This window comes from Chaetodon trifascialis, chromosome 17 (assembly GCF_039877785.1).
Source record: "Chaetodon trifascialis isolate fChaTrf1 chromosome 17, fChaTrf1.hap1, whole genome shotgun sequence".
NCBI classification, from domain to species: domain Eukaryota; kingdom Metazoa; phylum Chordata; class Actinopteri; order Chaetodontiformes; family Chaetodontidae; genus Chaetodon; species Chaetodon trifascialis.
The window spans coordinates 10,047,826-10,063,349 of NC_092072.1; the positions used below are offsets into that span (position 1 = coordinate 10,047,826).

General features: G+C 41.3%; 2 protein-coding genes across 2 annotated transcripts in view; one reads left to right on the forward strand and one right to left on the reverse strand.

Annotated features, from left to right (window-relative positions):
- The window catches only part of csmd3b (CUB and Sushi multiple domains 3b), a 324,934-nt gene that overhangs the window by 195,079 nt on the left and 114,331 nt on the right, over positions 1–15,524 (forward strand). Inside the window, exons 8-10 of the mRNA XM_070985476.1 lie at positions 9,554–9,631; positions 13,837–13,924; positions 14,062–14,186. Coding sequence (XP_070841577.1) covers positions 9,554–9,631; positions 13,837–13,924; positions 14,062–14,186 — 291 coding nt within the window. The remainder of the gene's footprint in view (positions 1–9,553; positions 9,632–13,836; positions 13,925–14,061; positions 14,187–15,524) is intronic.
- The window catches only part of LOC139346420 (zinc finger protein 516-like), a 372,274-nt gene that overhangs the window by 6,691 nt on the left and 350,059 nt on the right, over positions 1–15,524 (reverse strand). The gene's annotated exons all lie outside the window — the stretch shown is intronic.

A 15,524-nucleotide genomic window follows, 5' to 3' on the forward strand; every position in this document is an offset into this window, starting at 1 on the left:
AAAGAGTTTAAAAATAAGTATGTAAGCTAACCACCAAGCAGCAAAATAGAGTTATGTTGCAACAAGATGAGTCTGATTTCACATTTTTGTCATCATAAAGTAAGACTGACTAATTCTACTGTCCACTGCAATACAAGAACAATGCTGTTTCTTCTTCATTGTCTTCTGCATGGATCATCATGGATGAAGATGCGTGGGACATGCAGCCGGAGCCTCAGCTTTTCTTTCCAAGGAGGTTTTGGTGCTAACATTAGAAATATGGTGTTTCATTCATTGCTGGCATTAATTAGTTTTAATCAAGTGTTGGAATAATTGGTATTATAAAAAAAGAAAAAGAAAATTGAGGGTTTTAATTGAACTTGAATAAATACATAAATAAATGGAGGAAACAAGCTGAGCATTGCAGACATGGTGAAAATGAAAATGCATCAAATTATCCATGAAATGGCGTTATGAATTCTGATAAGTTATTAGGTGACTTCCAAAGGCGGTTCATGAACAAATAACTGATTATTTCAAATGTTTTTTTTATTTAACAGCAGTGCAGCTGTACAATGGAGAGTCCATTTGTCATTTGGTAATTGCGTTGCTTCCATCGTCATACCACATACATATCAATTAAAGCCTACAGCCAATAAATCTGATTCAACTGTGGGTTGTCACTGTCAGAAATGGACTCACTGATGGAAATGTAGCATAGCCCTCATTTGTCATTCCACATGTGTTTTCACCACAATATAATTTAATTTTACTCATTTCCAATCCTTATATAAATACCATTACCAAATTGAAGTACGCACCATCACACGCAAGAAGCCAGCTCCATTCCTACAGTGTAATTGTCAATCACAAAGTCATTCAGTCAGTCCACTGGTAAATCTGAATTTTACTACTGTTGCACTTACTGTAAGTAGCTTGGTTAACAGTGTCAGGCAAAAGCCTTGAGTGTCTAGTCAGTCAGTCAGTCAGTCAGTCAGTCAGTCAGTCAGTCAGTCAGTCAGTCAGTCAGCCGTTTGTTCTGGCACTCAGCCAGCGAGCAGGTCAGTCAGCCAGCCATCTAGTCAATTGAATGGTTGCCAGTGGTTCCATTTACTGTAAGAATTTTAGTCTGAACACTGAGAAATAATGTCTGGCTCTTATTAATTAACATTAACATTACAGATAGAAGGGGTGATGGGAGAAGGAAAAAGTAAGGCTGCAAAGTCAGGGAGTCATGGTTTACCTGAAAACACAATGATAAAAAGCACAAAATGAACTTTCAACTCACGAGAATCCCCGTGTCAAAATCTGTTAAATAGACTTAAAAGAAAAAAAGTGTGATCAGCATTCAAAGCAAACGGGGAGGAGGGCGAGAGTTAAAGATGGCTGAGAGGATGTGACTCAGGGAGGAATACACGGGGTCGTCTGAGGATCCTTTTTACTGCATCATTGCTACAAGATTCCCCCTCAGAGAACTTCAGAGGTTGTTTTGTAATGCATAATTTTAACGTTGCTTTAAAAGGAATAATCATGGAATGCGTGTGGAGACCTGGTTTTGGCTAAATTACCGAACATTCTAAGGAAAGTTTTGTCCCATTATAGTCTCTTGTACCTTGATACTGTAGGTGATTGAGAACCCCATTTTGTACACGTGCTATTTTAACACATCCATAATGGTGTCATTGGAGAGGTCTTCAATCAGTTTCACTCTACGTGCAAAGCCCCATCAGTGAATATAGCTACAAGACGTCTTAGATATGAACCATTTGAGTTGACTTCCGTCCTGTTTTTAACTAAAAAAATAACATCTCTATCTATTTTTGTGGTGATCTCAGAACACCCTACAAATAGGTAAACCCCTTTCATACCTTGCTGATGTTGATTGGCGTGACAGCTCTCCTCATTCAGCGCTTGCTGAAAGCAGAGTGAGTGCTCCAGAGATCTCTCCCAGCATTGCACAGCATATTTTGTATTCTCACACCTTAAAATCGAACATAAATCCAGGAGTATCACACTGTGCTAGCGGGAGCATTTTCAAGGTTTTGCAATGGCAGATTCCAATCAGCCAAATAAATGGCAGACATCCACACAGCCTTCCATTACAATTTCATTATTTTTGTTACGCTCTGTATATATTTCAGCTTTCAAGTGATGGTGCCCCCCAATCTTGTTAGCATCAAATACTCATCACCAGTTGGCTCGAACAGCAGCTGCTAAGGTGCTCAGATCATCCCTCAGCCAAAACAGCAACCGTGGTCAGCTTGAATTCATGTAGAAACCTTTTCAGAAATTTCTAAAACCACCCCTGTGGCATGACCCACTTCTCTGCTGTCTGTGGATATGGTCAGTGTGGTTCAAACACTCATATTTTTGCTGATTTCGCTGACAGGTTTTACTTTAAGTCAGTTACAACAATGCACTCAGCTCCTGCCACTACATGGCCATAATCCTGGATAAGCAGCCAGTCGAGTGGTTCATAGACAGAGCCAGCCGTTGGTGGCACCTTCAGTCCAAACCAAAAAGCAGCACAAAGACGGATGCCAAGGGGCAGCCTGTAAAAGCTGGATTCAGATGGCCTGATCAAACATGTTTCTGTTTTTATGATGTCATTAATGAATCGCCTGTATCGATATGGGGAGATCTTGCTTTGAGCCGGCAGGAAACGTCTATCTGAGGTTTTAGAAATTATCCAGCTTAGTTTGTTCAAACTGTAATGAAACTAATCCAGGAAGATGGAACGTGTTCGAACTTTCCCTGTGACTGAACGGAGGGAGGGGTTGGACTGACTGCTCTCGCTGACCTTCAGTGGTCATCCTGTTTGAATTCTTGGTCGCACCTCTCAATCAATAGGCTCTTCCAGCATCCAAAATTTGAAATGTTTAGAAAGCATTTTTTTTCTCCAACATCAGCATAATGAAAATGTCACACCTGTCTCCTGATTGCTGTCTGTCAGTGGAATCTTGACCCTGAGCCTTACCTGTGACTGTTTTTCCAATGACCCATGCACAGCAAATAGGAACAATGCAACACCTTCTAGCAGGCTTCCTCTTGAATGCGAATGAAATTTTACCTCTAAATGAATTCTAATTAGATGTAAAGCTCTGCAAAGATACTGTAGTCATTCATTTGGCCCCTTACTGTTAGCCTGCCTGCCCTCTTGTGGCTAACAGAAGACATGTCAGTGGCTGTGGATGACAAACAAACCAAGATTTATTAAGTAGCACCCCCTCCCCTCATGGGTAAAGTGCATGTAAGGTGATTTTTCATTTGTGACACTGTTTCTTTGTTCAGACACTTTGTGCTGCAATAATTACTATGCATTGCAGGCAGACATACATCTGAAGGCTGTTTATATACTGGAAACCTTTCATTTTATCATTGAAAGATAAGATAAGGTCACAGTGCTCCTTCTAGAGCAGGAGTACACTAGCTTGCTCTCCTCTGTAATTTACCTTTGCTTACTCAGTCTTTATGGCTCTGCCCAAATACAACAGGAGAATAAAATCCTGAGCATGGATGGGGTTTAGCACATGCTGAGGGTTACTTTGATTAGATATTCTGTCCACACTCTTCCCTGCATGGTACTCTGCTCTAATGCCCAACCCTATACCCTCAACACCTGGCTGTGAATGTGTGTGTTTTTGGATTGTGTTGCTGCATGCACCTGTCTCTGAGCTTCAGTGTATCTGTGTGCTTAACGTGTGTGTCTGTGTGCTTTTGTGCCTGTGTATCTGTATGTGAGTCTGAGCTCACCCTCATCACCGCTGGTGTGTCTTCTGCTCTGTTTATCTTTCTGTGCATCCAGAAGTGGGTGTTTCTGCATGTTTGTGTCTACTTAAACTTGATGAATCTGTCAATATGTGTGCTTCTTTGTATATGTAGTGCGTGTGTGTCGCAGTGTGTGTGTGTGTGTGTGTGTGTGTGTGTGTGTGTGTGTGTGGCAGTGTGTATTTGTGTGTGCCCCTGTTTGTCTGTTGTCTATGCGTGTGTCAGGTATGAGCAATCTGTTTCCTTCCCTGCGGCAGAACCTACCAATCACGTCCCTCCATCATCTCTCTCCATTACGTATTCATGAGTTTCTGTGTCTGCAGGGCTGTGATTGGCTCTTAATGAACAACTGACGGCATTATCAGTCAGCCAATGCTGTGGCAACAAAATAAGTCAGTCAGTACAAAGGAAACACCAGTCAGCCACTGGTACAGAAACATTATTCAACTTGAGCAGTGAGACAGTATAGCCCTCAGGGAGGTTGACATATTGGATATTGTTGACTGCATGGTACCTTTGATATGACTCTCATAATGTCTCAAACCTGCTTGTGATCAAGTGCACACATCTTGAAATGCTCAGGATAATTACAGCCAAGGAGAGAGAGAGCATTTAGCACATGTGCAATATACCATTTAGTTTTTGTGTAAATAAATCCCCAGTCCTTTCGCTTGTCAGCCGTGGCTTAAGAACCATTAGTCAAACTGAGCACAGAGACACTGTAAGCCTCAAGGGGTTCATATGAGCTCATAAATCTATGAACTACCCCTTTATCATCTTTTATATTATTTTGGAGCTTGCATTTCGCAAGTACAGGCTTTCATTGTTGGCTCCTTTTTCCCGCTGTTGCCGTATCAAAAGGGTCGTTAGCAGTGGGAGCATTTCAGTGAGTGTAGCAGGGATTGTACTTGAATTAATGCAGCTAGTTTGCATAGACACAGTCTGGTGATGTTGTGTGATTGCTGGTCTGTGGTTACAGAACAGATCATGAAATGTGGCGGATGTCTGCAGCACTGACGAACGCTCTCAGCCACTTATTGCGCTCACTAATTGAATATATTGAAAACTGTGGTTAACTTAATGTAGCCAGAGGTATTTAGTGACCATTGCAGCCTAGCCTGTTATTAATATTTCTATTACATATTGAAATACACAACTAAGCAACCAAGTAACAGACAACTAAGTTTTCACTCTCTACATATGTTAAATGTGATGAGTGTGCAGTCAGAAAATGCACCATAAAGCTTCAGTCTGCAACAACTGAACGTACACATTGCAGAACCTTCCACCTGTCCCTCTGCTGCCTTGTGTCACGCCGCTAAGACCCTCACTCCAAAGCCACAACTTTGAACAGCGACAGAAGGAGTCGGTTACCCTGCAAAACCTTGTGCTTCGTAGGTCCTGCTCTCCACGGCGTGAGCCTCTCAAAGGCCCTTATCCCTCTCGCCACAACTCATCTTCTCAAAGATGCCCCTACGGTGCTTTGAGGCCACAGGGCAGAGTGCCCTAAGCTTCAGAGGCTGCTATGACACTGTCTAACAGTGGGATGAGACACACACACACACACACACACTAGTGTACCCCTCAAAAGTTATTCCCCACTGTTTGTCATCATGCCTCTTTGCCTCTAGTCGATACGAGTGCCATGGCATCCGGAGCTCCGTGTGGAGCTGAGACGGGTTCACACAAATTTTGTACTATACGCCGTTGTAGGCAAAGAAGATATTGGAAATTGATCAAAAGATGCAAGATTTTCTGATACTGAGTCAGACTTTCACTTTCTCCAGCGCTGGCACAGCTCTAAAACAACGCGTGGAGATCGATCTGGCTGTTCATGCACATCTGCGTTTGTAGAACAGCCAATAGGAATGCCCTCTCTCTGAAATGATGTGTGGCGGGCCAAAGTTTCCCGTCACGGCCTAGATTTTCCAAAGCCTGAAAACAGAGCCAAGATGGAAATCTAGTTTTCTCTCAGACTGCTTTTATGACAATGTGCTGAAAGGTTATTTTGGAATTTTTGCCCAATGACACCAAAAAAACGAGTTTTTCTCAGAGCTCATTTTTATTTGCAGATTTCACGTAACTTGGTTTTACCATCTTACATCAATCTAAAGTAATGCAAATCATGCTTTAGCCTGGATCTATGCAGATGAACCACAGTTTACTGTAACCAGTTTAACCATTTAAAGTGTAACAGCTTATAAACATTTAACAAATGGGTTACAACAGACTAGAACGTACACCTGCCCACATATAAGGACATTTTAATTAATGTACAGTATTTGTACATAGCTATAACTTCTATGAAGACATATTTTGTATCATTACAACCATGTTTGGCTATGTTGTCATTAATTATCTGTTCATACACTACAGGAGTTATAGCTGTTAATAAATACATTAATCAGCAATTATATAAGCTTATAGTGTGTTATAAACCATGTGTTCAACATTTAGATTTTTTTCATACATTATATACTGCCGGTAAACATGCTAAATATGGGTAAAGTGTTACTGAACGGCTTTTGCTCATAGCTGCCTGTCAAACTTGCTCAGTTTTGAAATGAAGACAGACACGTCTCTGTTTGGAGCAGATTGTCTAAATCCATCCATGATAATTAAGTCCTCAGTCGAGATGATGTCACAGACAGCAGTAGATTTTTGCTTTCCCACGTGGGAGCATCAGAGCACCAGTCAGTGGCATCTCTCCACAAAAGCTGCTGTGTTCAATAAGAGAGTGTGACGCCTGTTTGCTCCAAACACCTCTCAGACAATGCTTCAATGTTCCACACTCTTAAGAAATGTGAAATCCAGCTGATATTGAGGTGAACAAGCAGGTATGACTAATATGAGTGAGTCATTGAGCCGTTCTTGGGTAGCAGAGCTGCTCAAGCTTTTGCTAATCAAATGGAGTTCAGTGTTGGTGTGAAAGTCCAGTATCAAGCCTGCATGAGGCTCAAGGAGACGCTTTGTGATAGAATATAGTTCAGCCTGTGTGTGATTGAGTAGCTTTCGCTTAAGTAACTGCTCTTTCACTTACATTATTTATTTTTATCTATTCCTTTGCTAGTTAAATGTAGTTTTGTTAAATAGGCAATATTTTAGTTCATTTGCTTTACTTAAATGCTGATTCCCTTCCATCTGTTGTTTGCAGTAGAGCTGCTGCTTGTAGGCTAGAATATTAGCATGGGCATATTTAACTTTGATGCATATTCACACAGGACGGGCTTTATGATGCATAATATCAGGGGCTTTATGCTGTGAATGAATTTGCATAGGAAAAAACAAATTTGACTTTTAACTATTTTTGGCCCAGATTTCCCGATTTGGCTGCCTGACAGGGAGGGAAATACATTTCAAACCTGAGTGTAAGACTTTGATCTAGATCAGAGCTTCCCCTCACTGTTGAGTCTGTTGATCATCAGTGTTCTTAATTTCTGACAACTGGGATGTTTTCAAATCCAAGTGTAATCTGAGGCCAGTGATAGAGTAGTATGATATGAATTGTTTCTCACTCCTTTTGATTTACTACGGCAAACGACATCTTTCCAATGAGAACAGAACCGGCCGGTGTCAGAGGGAGCGAAGGCTTTATGCGTCCGTCAGGTCTGCAGTGCAGCGGAATGGAAAATGTGTTCACTCCACTCTTATCATAGTTTCTTGTGAGCTATATATATATATATATATATATAATATTTTTTTTAAATATGGGTGTCTATAGTTGTTCCAAATGGTGGAATGACCTGAAAGCAGTGGGAGAGAAAAGCAGTAAAAGACTCTTTTTATCTGAAAGGGAGCACAGTCAGACATCAAGTGTGCCCCCCCGCCCCTCCCCCATTTTGAATAGAGTGTAATGGTGTCAGGAATAATACATTTCATTTTTGGCGCAGGCGAAATTAGCTAATGTGTCTTTGCATTGTGCTTAGGGGCAGTCTGACTTATTGATAAAGACGTCTTTCGCAACTTGAAAAACAGCGTGCAGCAATCACCATGCTGAAGGAACAGTCAGGCGGTAACACAGTGGACCTTAAAACTACAAAATCCTGAGAGGTTTCCTTTACAGCAGTAAACAGATGATGATTTCTCATCTGCTCGCCTCACGCAAGGGACATCCTAACTTGAACCTCTAAAGCAGCATAAGCGGAATCGCTGAATTTAGCTTTTAATTTGAGTTGCACTGCTTACGGTTAGAGAAGAACATGGTGTGTATCAACTGCAGTAGATTTGTGAAAGAAGATGATGTCCCTTTTAAAAGACAAACATGAGTATAATGTCCACATTTACTGTCTTATATAGTAAACATGTTCGTCAGTATTTCTGGTACGTGCCACAGTGTTAATGTGTTAATTCCACATAGAGAGACAGCGCTGTATGTTATGAATCCTGTGGAGTTTATTTGAACAAAAGTAATCACCCAGCTTATCAAATGTGTTCGTCTTAGACTTTGCATTAACCTCTATTTTCACAAGATTAATTAAGTACCTCGTAACACATTTTCCATTCAAATTCAAAAGGGTGGGGGCCGCTCTCCGTCTCACGCACACACACACCATGCTCAAACACATGCAGCTGCACACACACGATTCATTATCATGCTGGTAAGTCAACACAGTAATGCACGAGTGGAGCTGAAGTTCACCCACTTTGCATTAGATTAATCGTCAGGACATTCATCGATTTGGTGGAACGTCAACATTTTGAAGTAGAGCAGCGCTAACATATGTGCATGTATGTAGCAAACATTAGGATAATTGTTGCCTTAGAATACACATGAATCCCACCATGTCAAATATCACTGATGTGTGTGCGTACAGCCACTGTATAACATTAGGATAATTGTAGCACGTTAACTCATCCGCCATTTGTCACCATTCAGTGGATTAGTCAGGTCATTATGAAAACGACGTCTGTCAGCCACTTTATCAGGCATTCATTAAAGTGATTTGTCACTGTACTTTGTCGGCCAGGACAAGATATATTTGTGTTTATGTTTTCATCCTTTAAGTCGGGAGTGTTTTCATTTGTTATGACTGAGTAGGGCAGGAAAAAAATCAAATCTGGATGGAGTCGAATTGAGATCACCCCGAAGCGTGTTGTTGTTAATATGATCTCATGGGTTCAAAAACACATCTCGCCCCCTCAGTTCCTCTTCCATACTGCCTCCTCCCAAACATACATGCTGAGCTACGGTAACGTACAGGCGCGGCGTCGCCAACCCTGCCATGACATGATGTCACCCATGTTGGAAAACAGCTCACGCTGACAGGGATCCCTCCGTCACTTTGTCCGCTCTTGTCTTTGATTCACTCTGATTAAAGGAGCCATTTATTTTCTAACGTGCCATTATCTGAAGGTTTTGATTACAGAGCCGCGTCATTGTCATTTTGATTAAAGCTGCAATTTCCTTTACCAGCTTTTGTTCAGAATATGACGGGGCTTCCAGCAAAACACCTCGACATCGAATGTATGTGAGTGACAGAGAGAGGGAAAGATTAAGCTTCTTATGAACAAATGGGCTGTTGTTGAAATCACTCTCTGACTTTTCTTTCCTCTGTCTGCTTCCTCCTCTCACCTCTCTCTCTCTCTCTCCGGCTGTCTCGCTGTCCGTGTCCATCATTTTAAAATTTACTTTGCCTTGGTAACTTTCTTTTCTTACTGTACTCTTCTCTCTCTCAGCACTGTGAGGGAGAAGAATCTGACTTTTTTTTTTTTTTTTTTATTCCTTCGCCAGGTCTGGTTTATTTTCCACTTTATCCAGTCTGTTCTGATTTTTCTTCTCTTTTCTGTATTCTGTTTTCCTCCGCAGTGAAGCGATCAGTAGATTTTAAATCGCGGGGCGTTAAATTATTCCCTGGCAAAGACTCCAGCAACAAGTTTTCAATATGTGAGTTCACATCTTAATGTCACTGTGGCTAATGAACTAACGTGTGATGACTTGGTGTGGCTTGGATTGGCTTTGCTTTTAGGTTTAGCTTCTTTTTTTTTTTTTTGCTTTGTCTCTCAAAAAGGCTGCTAATTTCAACACTTTTGTGCCTCTGTTTATTGACATCACAGAAACACCTTGTGTAACCTTTCAAGGCGACCCGGGCTAACGTCAGCTCAGTGCTGAATCCCGTGACTGACGTGTTAAAATTATTCGAGACACAAACGTGCTGAAAATGCCACAGCCTTTATAAGAGCATGCTTTTGCACTCTGCTCGACTGCTGTGTTTCTGTTGTTTGATGTTTTGTGTGTGTCTTTTCGTCATGGTGTCTCGGTTTATGCATGCTTCTTCATGCCTTGCTTTGATATATTTAATCATAGCTTGTTCTGATAAGCTTAATCATGGTTTGTTTTGGCTTGCTTTGGGCTTGTTCAGGGAATGTGAATCAGCTGTTGTAATATTGTTTACCGCCCCCCTCCTGCCTCTTCTCCTTTATTTCCTCATCCTTCTCTTCTCTTCACACACCTCTATTTTTGTAGACTTTTACACACAAGCCATTTAAGGCAGTTTTTTTTTTTAGTTTAAAAGGCTCAAAGGTAAATGTAAAAAAAAAAAAAAAGGTAAATTTGTGAAAGAGGAACTAATGTGTCTCTCCAGTTACTCACATCTCGATTTAAGTTTTGGAGTATGGTGATCTATAGCCTCACAGTTGGTGGCAAATGAAAACACTGTTGTGGGTTTATTATCTTTAGTCACAGTACTAAAATCTGGGGCCCTTAATAAGTCCAGAGAAGCTCCCTGCTAATGAACCACAATTTCCTTTTTTTTTTTTTTCCTTTTTGAAATTGGAAGAATAAGTCACTTTAGAAACTCTTTAATGCCCTGAAGTGATTTTATCAAGTATAAGGGTGCATAAGTCAATTGATGCACTGTAATGCAGAAATGGCCTCATGAATATCATTTCTTCGTGTTCAAAGCCTTTTCAACACTGACATTGAGAGAACATGGACAAAAGTTTGAAAATGTCCAAATAAAACAGCAGCATGGTTACTGAAATTCACTTAAATTGGACATATTTTAGAATTATTTTACATCAAACTCCCTCTTTTTCTCTCTTCATTGTCTCTTTATTATACCTCTTCTACTCTCCCCCAGTCTGTTTTGCACATACATAGATAAACACACACACACCACCACACATTAAACTCACACTGTGATGGTATTTAAACAGTTTTAGCTTCCCCACCTACTTTCATCTCAGACAGCTCACACAGACATTTGCACACCCAGAGGTTCACACTCATGCATCAGTACTGATCATTCCCACGTGCCCCTGCAAACACATACATGCATGCATCTATGCAAAGACACGCACACACACGTTAACTACATACAGTTAAGTAGACTCTGTCCATTTTGTTGTTTGGTTTGCATGCTTGCTGATGATGCACTTTTAAACATGTCTGATTTGGCCGCTTGTTTTCCTTGTTTGCTTGTCCACTTTGTGTGCGTGTGTGTGTTTATGTGTGAATCTTCAATACTGTATGCACACAGCCCATCGCAGACCTGATGGTTTCCTGACAGGTTGGAGGGTCATGGTTGAGGTTTGAATCTACAGATGTGAATTTGTATGTTAATTAGTTTGGCTCTGATTGGTTCAGATGTTAATTTGCTCTGCTCTGACTTGTTTAACTCTTCAGTGAAGCACAAAACCCGCGTCTGTGTGTCTGTCCCTGCCTACAGTATGTACATGTCTTTGTGTCTGTGTGTGTGTTTTTGTCAAAGTGTGCGCATGTATATGTGTGTCAGTATGTGACTTGTGTAGTTTTTAATGTGTGTGAGTGTGTGTTCACAGTACTGATACTGTAACCAGTCCCTCTGTTCTGGTGTTAATAGTCCAGATGGTCAAATTAGCCGCTCCAACAAAGCAACAAACTATTTACTCTAACAAATACACACACATACACACACCAACCACCTGCTGGGTTTGTTGATATGGACTCAACATGTACATGCATTTTAGTTGGACAGCCCAAAACAGCCTGGGTGGGAAGAAGATAAAAATTTATCAGTTTATCAATATTTGTTTTCCAACTAGCGCCAGAAGAACATGTGAATAAATGCTAAGACAATAACTTTGGGATTATTTCTAAGCTTCTATGTCAAAACAGGAAAAATTTGGCACTTAATCAGCACCTTCTTTAAATTATATATAAAAAAACAACAAAATGGGATTCAAAGATGAGAGTGAAAATGAAAAATACAATTTGCAGCTTAACATGAATTCATTTATTTCACTGACTTTCTGCAAACTCAGCAGCTCAATTCTGTTTTCCTTCTTCGCTCTCTATCAGTGAAATCACTTGTTTGAGCTGTGCCTTGTTTAGATGAGGTGAACAGTGACTTATTGCAGCAACACAAACAACAGAAAAGCAAGAGTTGAAACTGATCAGGTGACAGTATGCAGAAAGGATATTGGGCTCTTTATGCAAATAACAGCACAAACAGAATGATGTTCCTCCACAATCAAACATCATTTGATCATACTAATGACATAAGTGATCAGCAGAGCGCTGCTACATTGTCCCCTCGTTGCTGCTTCGAAAATAAGCTGAAGATTTACATGATTCCTTGTGTTTCCCTTTCATCTGAATATCCATGCATTTGAATATCAAAATACACCATGGGCTGTTTTGTTTGCTGTATAGCTGGAGTAAATAAGCACACCAAGACCGTTTTGTCCCTGGAGTGATATTTACACCACACATTAGGACAAAAAGGACGAACTGATGGATGAAATAAAACATAAAAATCCTCCCAGTCGCCTAATTTTACATTCACTGGTGCGAATGAAAGATGAAGGGAACTCAAGGATTATTCAAATAATTTTACTCCTACCCTGATCTCTTTATGGAATAAGAGAGACCCCATTACGCGGGGCCCTAAATTAAGTAAAAATAGGTCATCAATGCACTCATTAAGCTCATTACTACTATTACTACTATGCTTTTGTTGTGTTTCACACGATGGATCCCTCTCAGTCTGAGAAGAAACCACCACGGGATGGAAATGTCTCAGTGTACAGTGTGTTTTGAATTGGAAAAGTTCTGAAATGGAAAGCTCCTGAATTGGAATAGAGCTGCTGTACCTGACAGCTATGTTTCCTTGGCTTTCCCTGGGAAGAGCTTTTAGCCTCGCATTCACACACAACACAAACACACTTCCACACACTGTCCGTTGCTCAAAGTTAACCCAGCAGCTATGTCTCTTGAAAGTTTTAAAACTTTTAAATGCTCAAGAGAGGGAGACAGAAAAGACTCCGAATGGTGGAAGCTTATGGAAATATAAATTCTGTACTGGAGTGTCGTTTGAGGAAAGCCTGGGAAATACAGCTGTGGGGTTATTTATATGGAAAAGGAGGCAGGGGAGACCGAGTGACAGGAAAAGATTAAGAAACCAAGCAAGCAAGACAGAAAGAAAGAAAGACAGAAAAAGGGCAAAAGTAGAAAAACAAAGGCATGAAAAGCTACGTACATTTACTGTCAGCGGCAGCGTTGTAATTAGAGACAGAGCAGAGATGCATCATGTCAGACGCGTGTTTGTTGTGATGTCGCAGTCTCAGACGTATTTGCACAGTTCTTCCTGTTGTCTCTGCTCTTCCACTGTGATGTTTGGAGTGTTTCTGTCAAGATTAGCTCTTTCTGTTTCTGCGAGAATTAAGATGATATCTGGAGTGCCGTGTCGTCCCTGTCTGTCTGCCTAACCGTCTAACCTGTCCTTCCCTCTGTCTCCTGGTTTCCACCTGTTTCCCGCCGCCTCTAAGTGTCGAAGCAGGCGGGTTTCCAAAAGCTTAACGAAAAGTGGAGAGCTGGAAATTACCTGGACAACTCTTGTGCCGAATGCTGCCAATGGAATGACACACAGACAGTTTTAGAGCTGTGCAAGGCTGCACTGAAGCAGTTCTGTGGCTCCACAGTTTACATCAAAATCGCAATGTATACTTATTCATAATAACTTTATTCTCAGCACATGAAGCATAAAAACATGAATCTGCATCCAGATGAATTCAAAGGGAGAGTCTGCTTGCTGGATCCAGTATAGCTTTCCTGCGCCTCATTCTAACCCACCTGCCCCTGGCTCTCCACCTGTCTGTCTCTCTGTGTAGTAAATGAAGGTGGTGTGCGACAGGCGTCTAACTCCTGCCCTGACCCGGGGGAGCCAGAGAATGGAAAACGCCATGGCAATGATTTCAGGTACAGTTCGTACACACAAACATGCATGTCTACGCATTAAGACACATATGCACACACATACTTTTCCAGTTTTTCTGTATTTCTGACTTTCTGTCTAACCATTGTGTATGATTATATGCGTGTGTGTCCGTGTGTAGCATTGGCAGTGAGGTGCAGTTCAGTTGCGGCGAAGACTATGTTCTTCAAGGCAGTAAAACCATCAGCTGCCAGAGAGTGGCTGAAGTCTTCGCAGCGTGGAGTGACCACAGGCCAGTCTGTAAAGGTAAGAAATAGCTCTCACGCACAGCTGCACACGCAGACAAATTACTGACACCACAGTCACAGACACAGATGGAGAGAGCGGCCGCGATCACAGATGTAATGAAGGTAAGAAAAGACTCAAGCACAAGTCCCCATGTGCACTGCCTCAAAACATTGCCAGCGTGCTGCTTTGGCCTCTCCTCAGCGTGAGGTTGTGTTGATCAGGGCTGAATTTATAGTGGAAAAATTCCCAATTCACTTTCAAGCCCCTGGCTATGAAATTATGAAACAAAACACCCCATAATCCAGTGTTTGGAGTGCGGTGCCTCACCAACATGCTGCGGCTGTACGCTTTCACCAGGGGAGTTATGATAATGATCGCTCAGGACCTAAAATTACACCCTCTCACATAAAATTGCATAGAAATTGCAATTTGCAGAACAACTTTAAAGTTACACAACATCTGTAATGTGCTCATGAATACAGTTTCTAGTGGTGTAATTCAGCGTCGTTCTGATCTGTGCTGATGCAAAATGTAACCATCATAGTGTGAAACACAGCTGTACTGCTGCTGGTACTTTTTGAAGTAATAATTCCCAAAATCTTGATGCCAAAGTAGTGTGTTTTTAAATCAACCTTCCCCCTCTCATTTTTTTTGCTGATCCAATAAAAGATCCGATCACGACTCAAAAGCACGACACGATCCAAACTGTCAGCTGTCAGTCACAAGTGATGACAAATTTTTGTAATTTTCTTCATTTCTCTCAGTGTTCTGACAATGAACACATTTCAAACATCCATTCTTCAGCTTGCTTTACTGGCCCTGGTTCACATCTGCCACAGTTTCAGTCTCAAACTCGCAACCCACACACACACGTACACATATGCGCATACACAGAGGGAGCGAGACAGAGGGAGAGAGAGGGCGTCTGTCATGTTAAATGCCAAAGTCGTTTGTCATGTCCCCGCTCGCTAGGCTTCAAACTGTGGCTGGAGACACATACTTTAACATAAAAACCAATATTCACCGGGTGTGTGTCTGTGTGTATGTACGAGAGAGAGAAAGAATGAGAGTGAGGTACTTTAGGGCCCACGCTGACTAATAATCACTGAGATACAGAGCTGAAAGGGAGAGAGTAAGAAGGGAAGTATGGATGAAGAAGGTGATGGCACGGGAACAGAAGACGAGGAAGGAGAAGCTGAAAAATGTCTATGTGAAAGTAAACCTCACTAGATCCATCACAAGACATTAACATTTGAACGCTGGGTAAAAAGAAATAGTAATTTAAAACAGATTTAAACTATAACTCACAGATAGAAATTTTAAATTGAACTATAGGCGGCTTTTCCGTTTTAATCT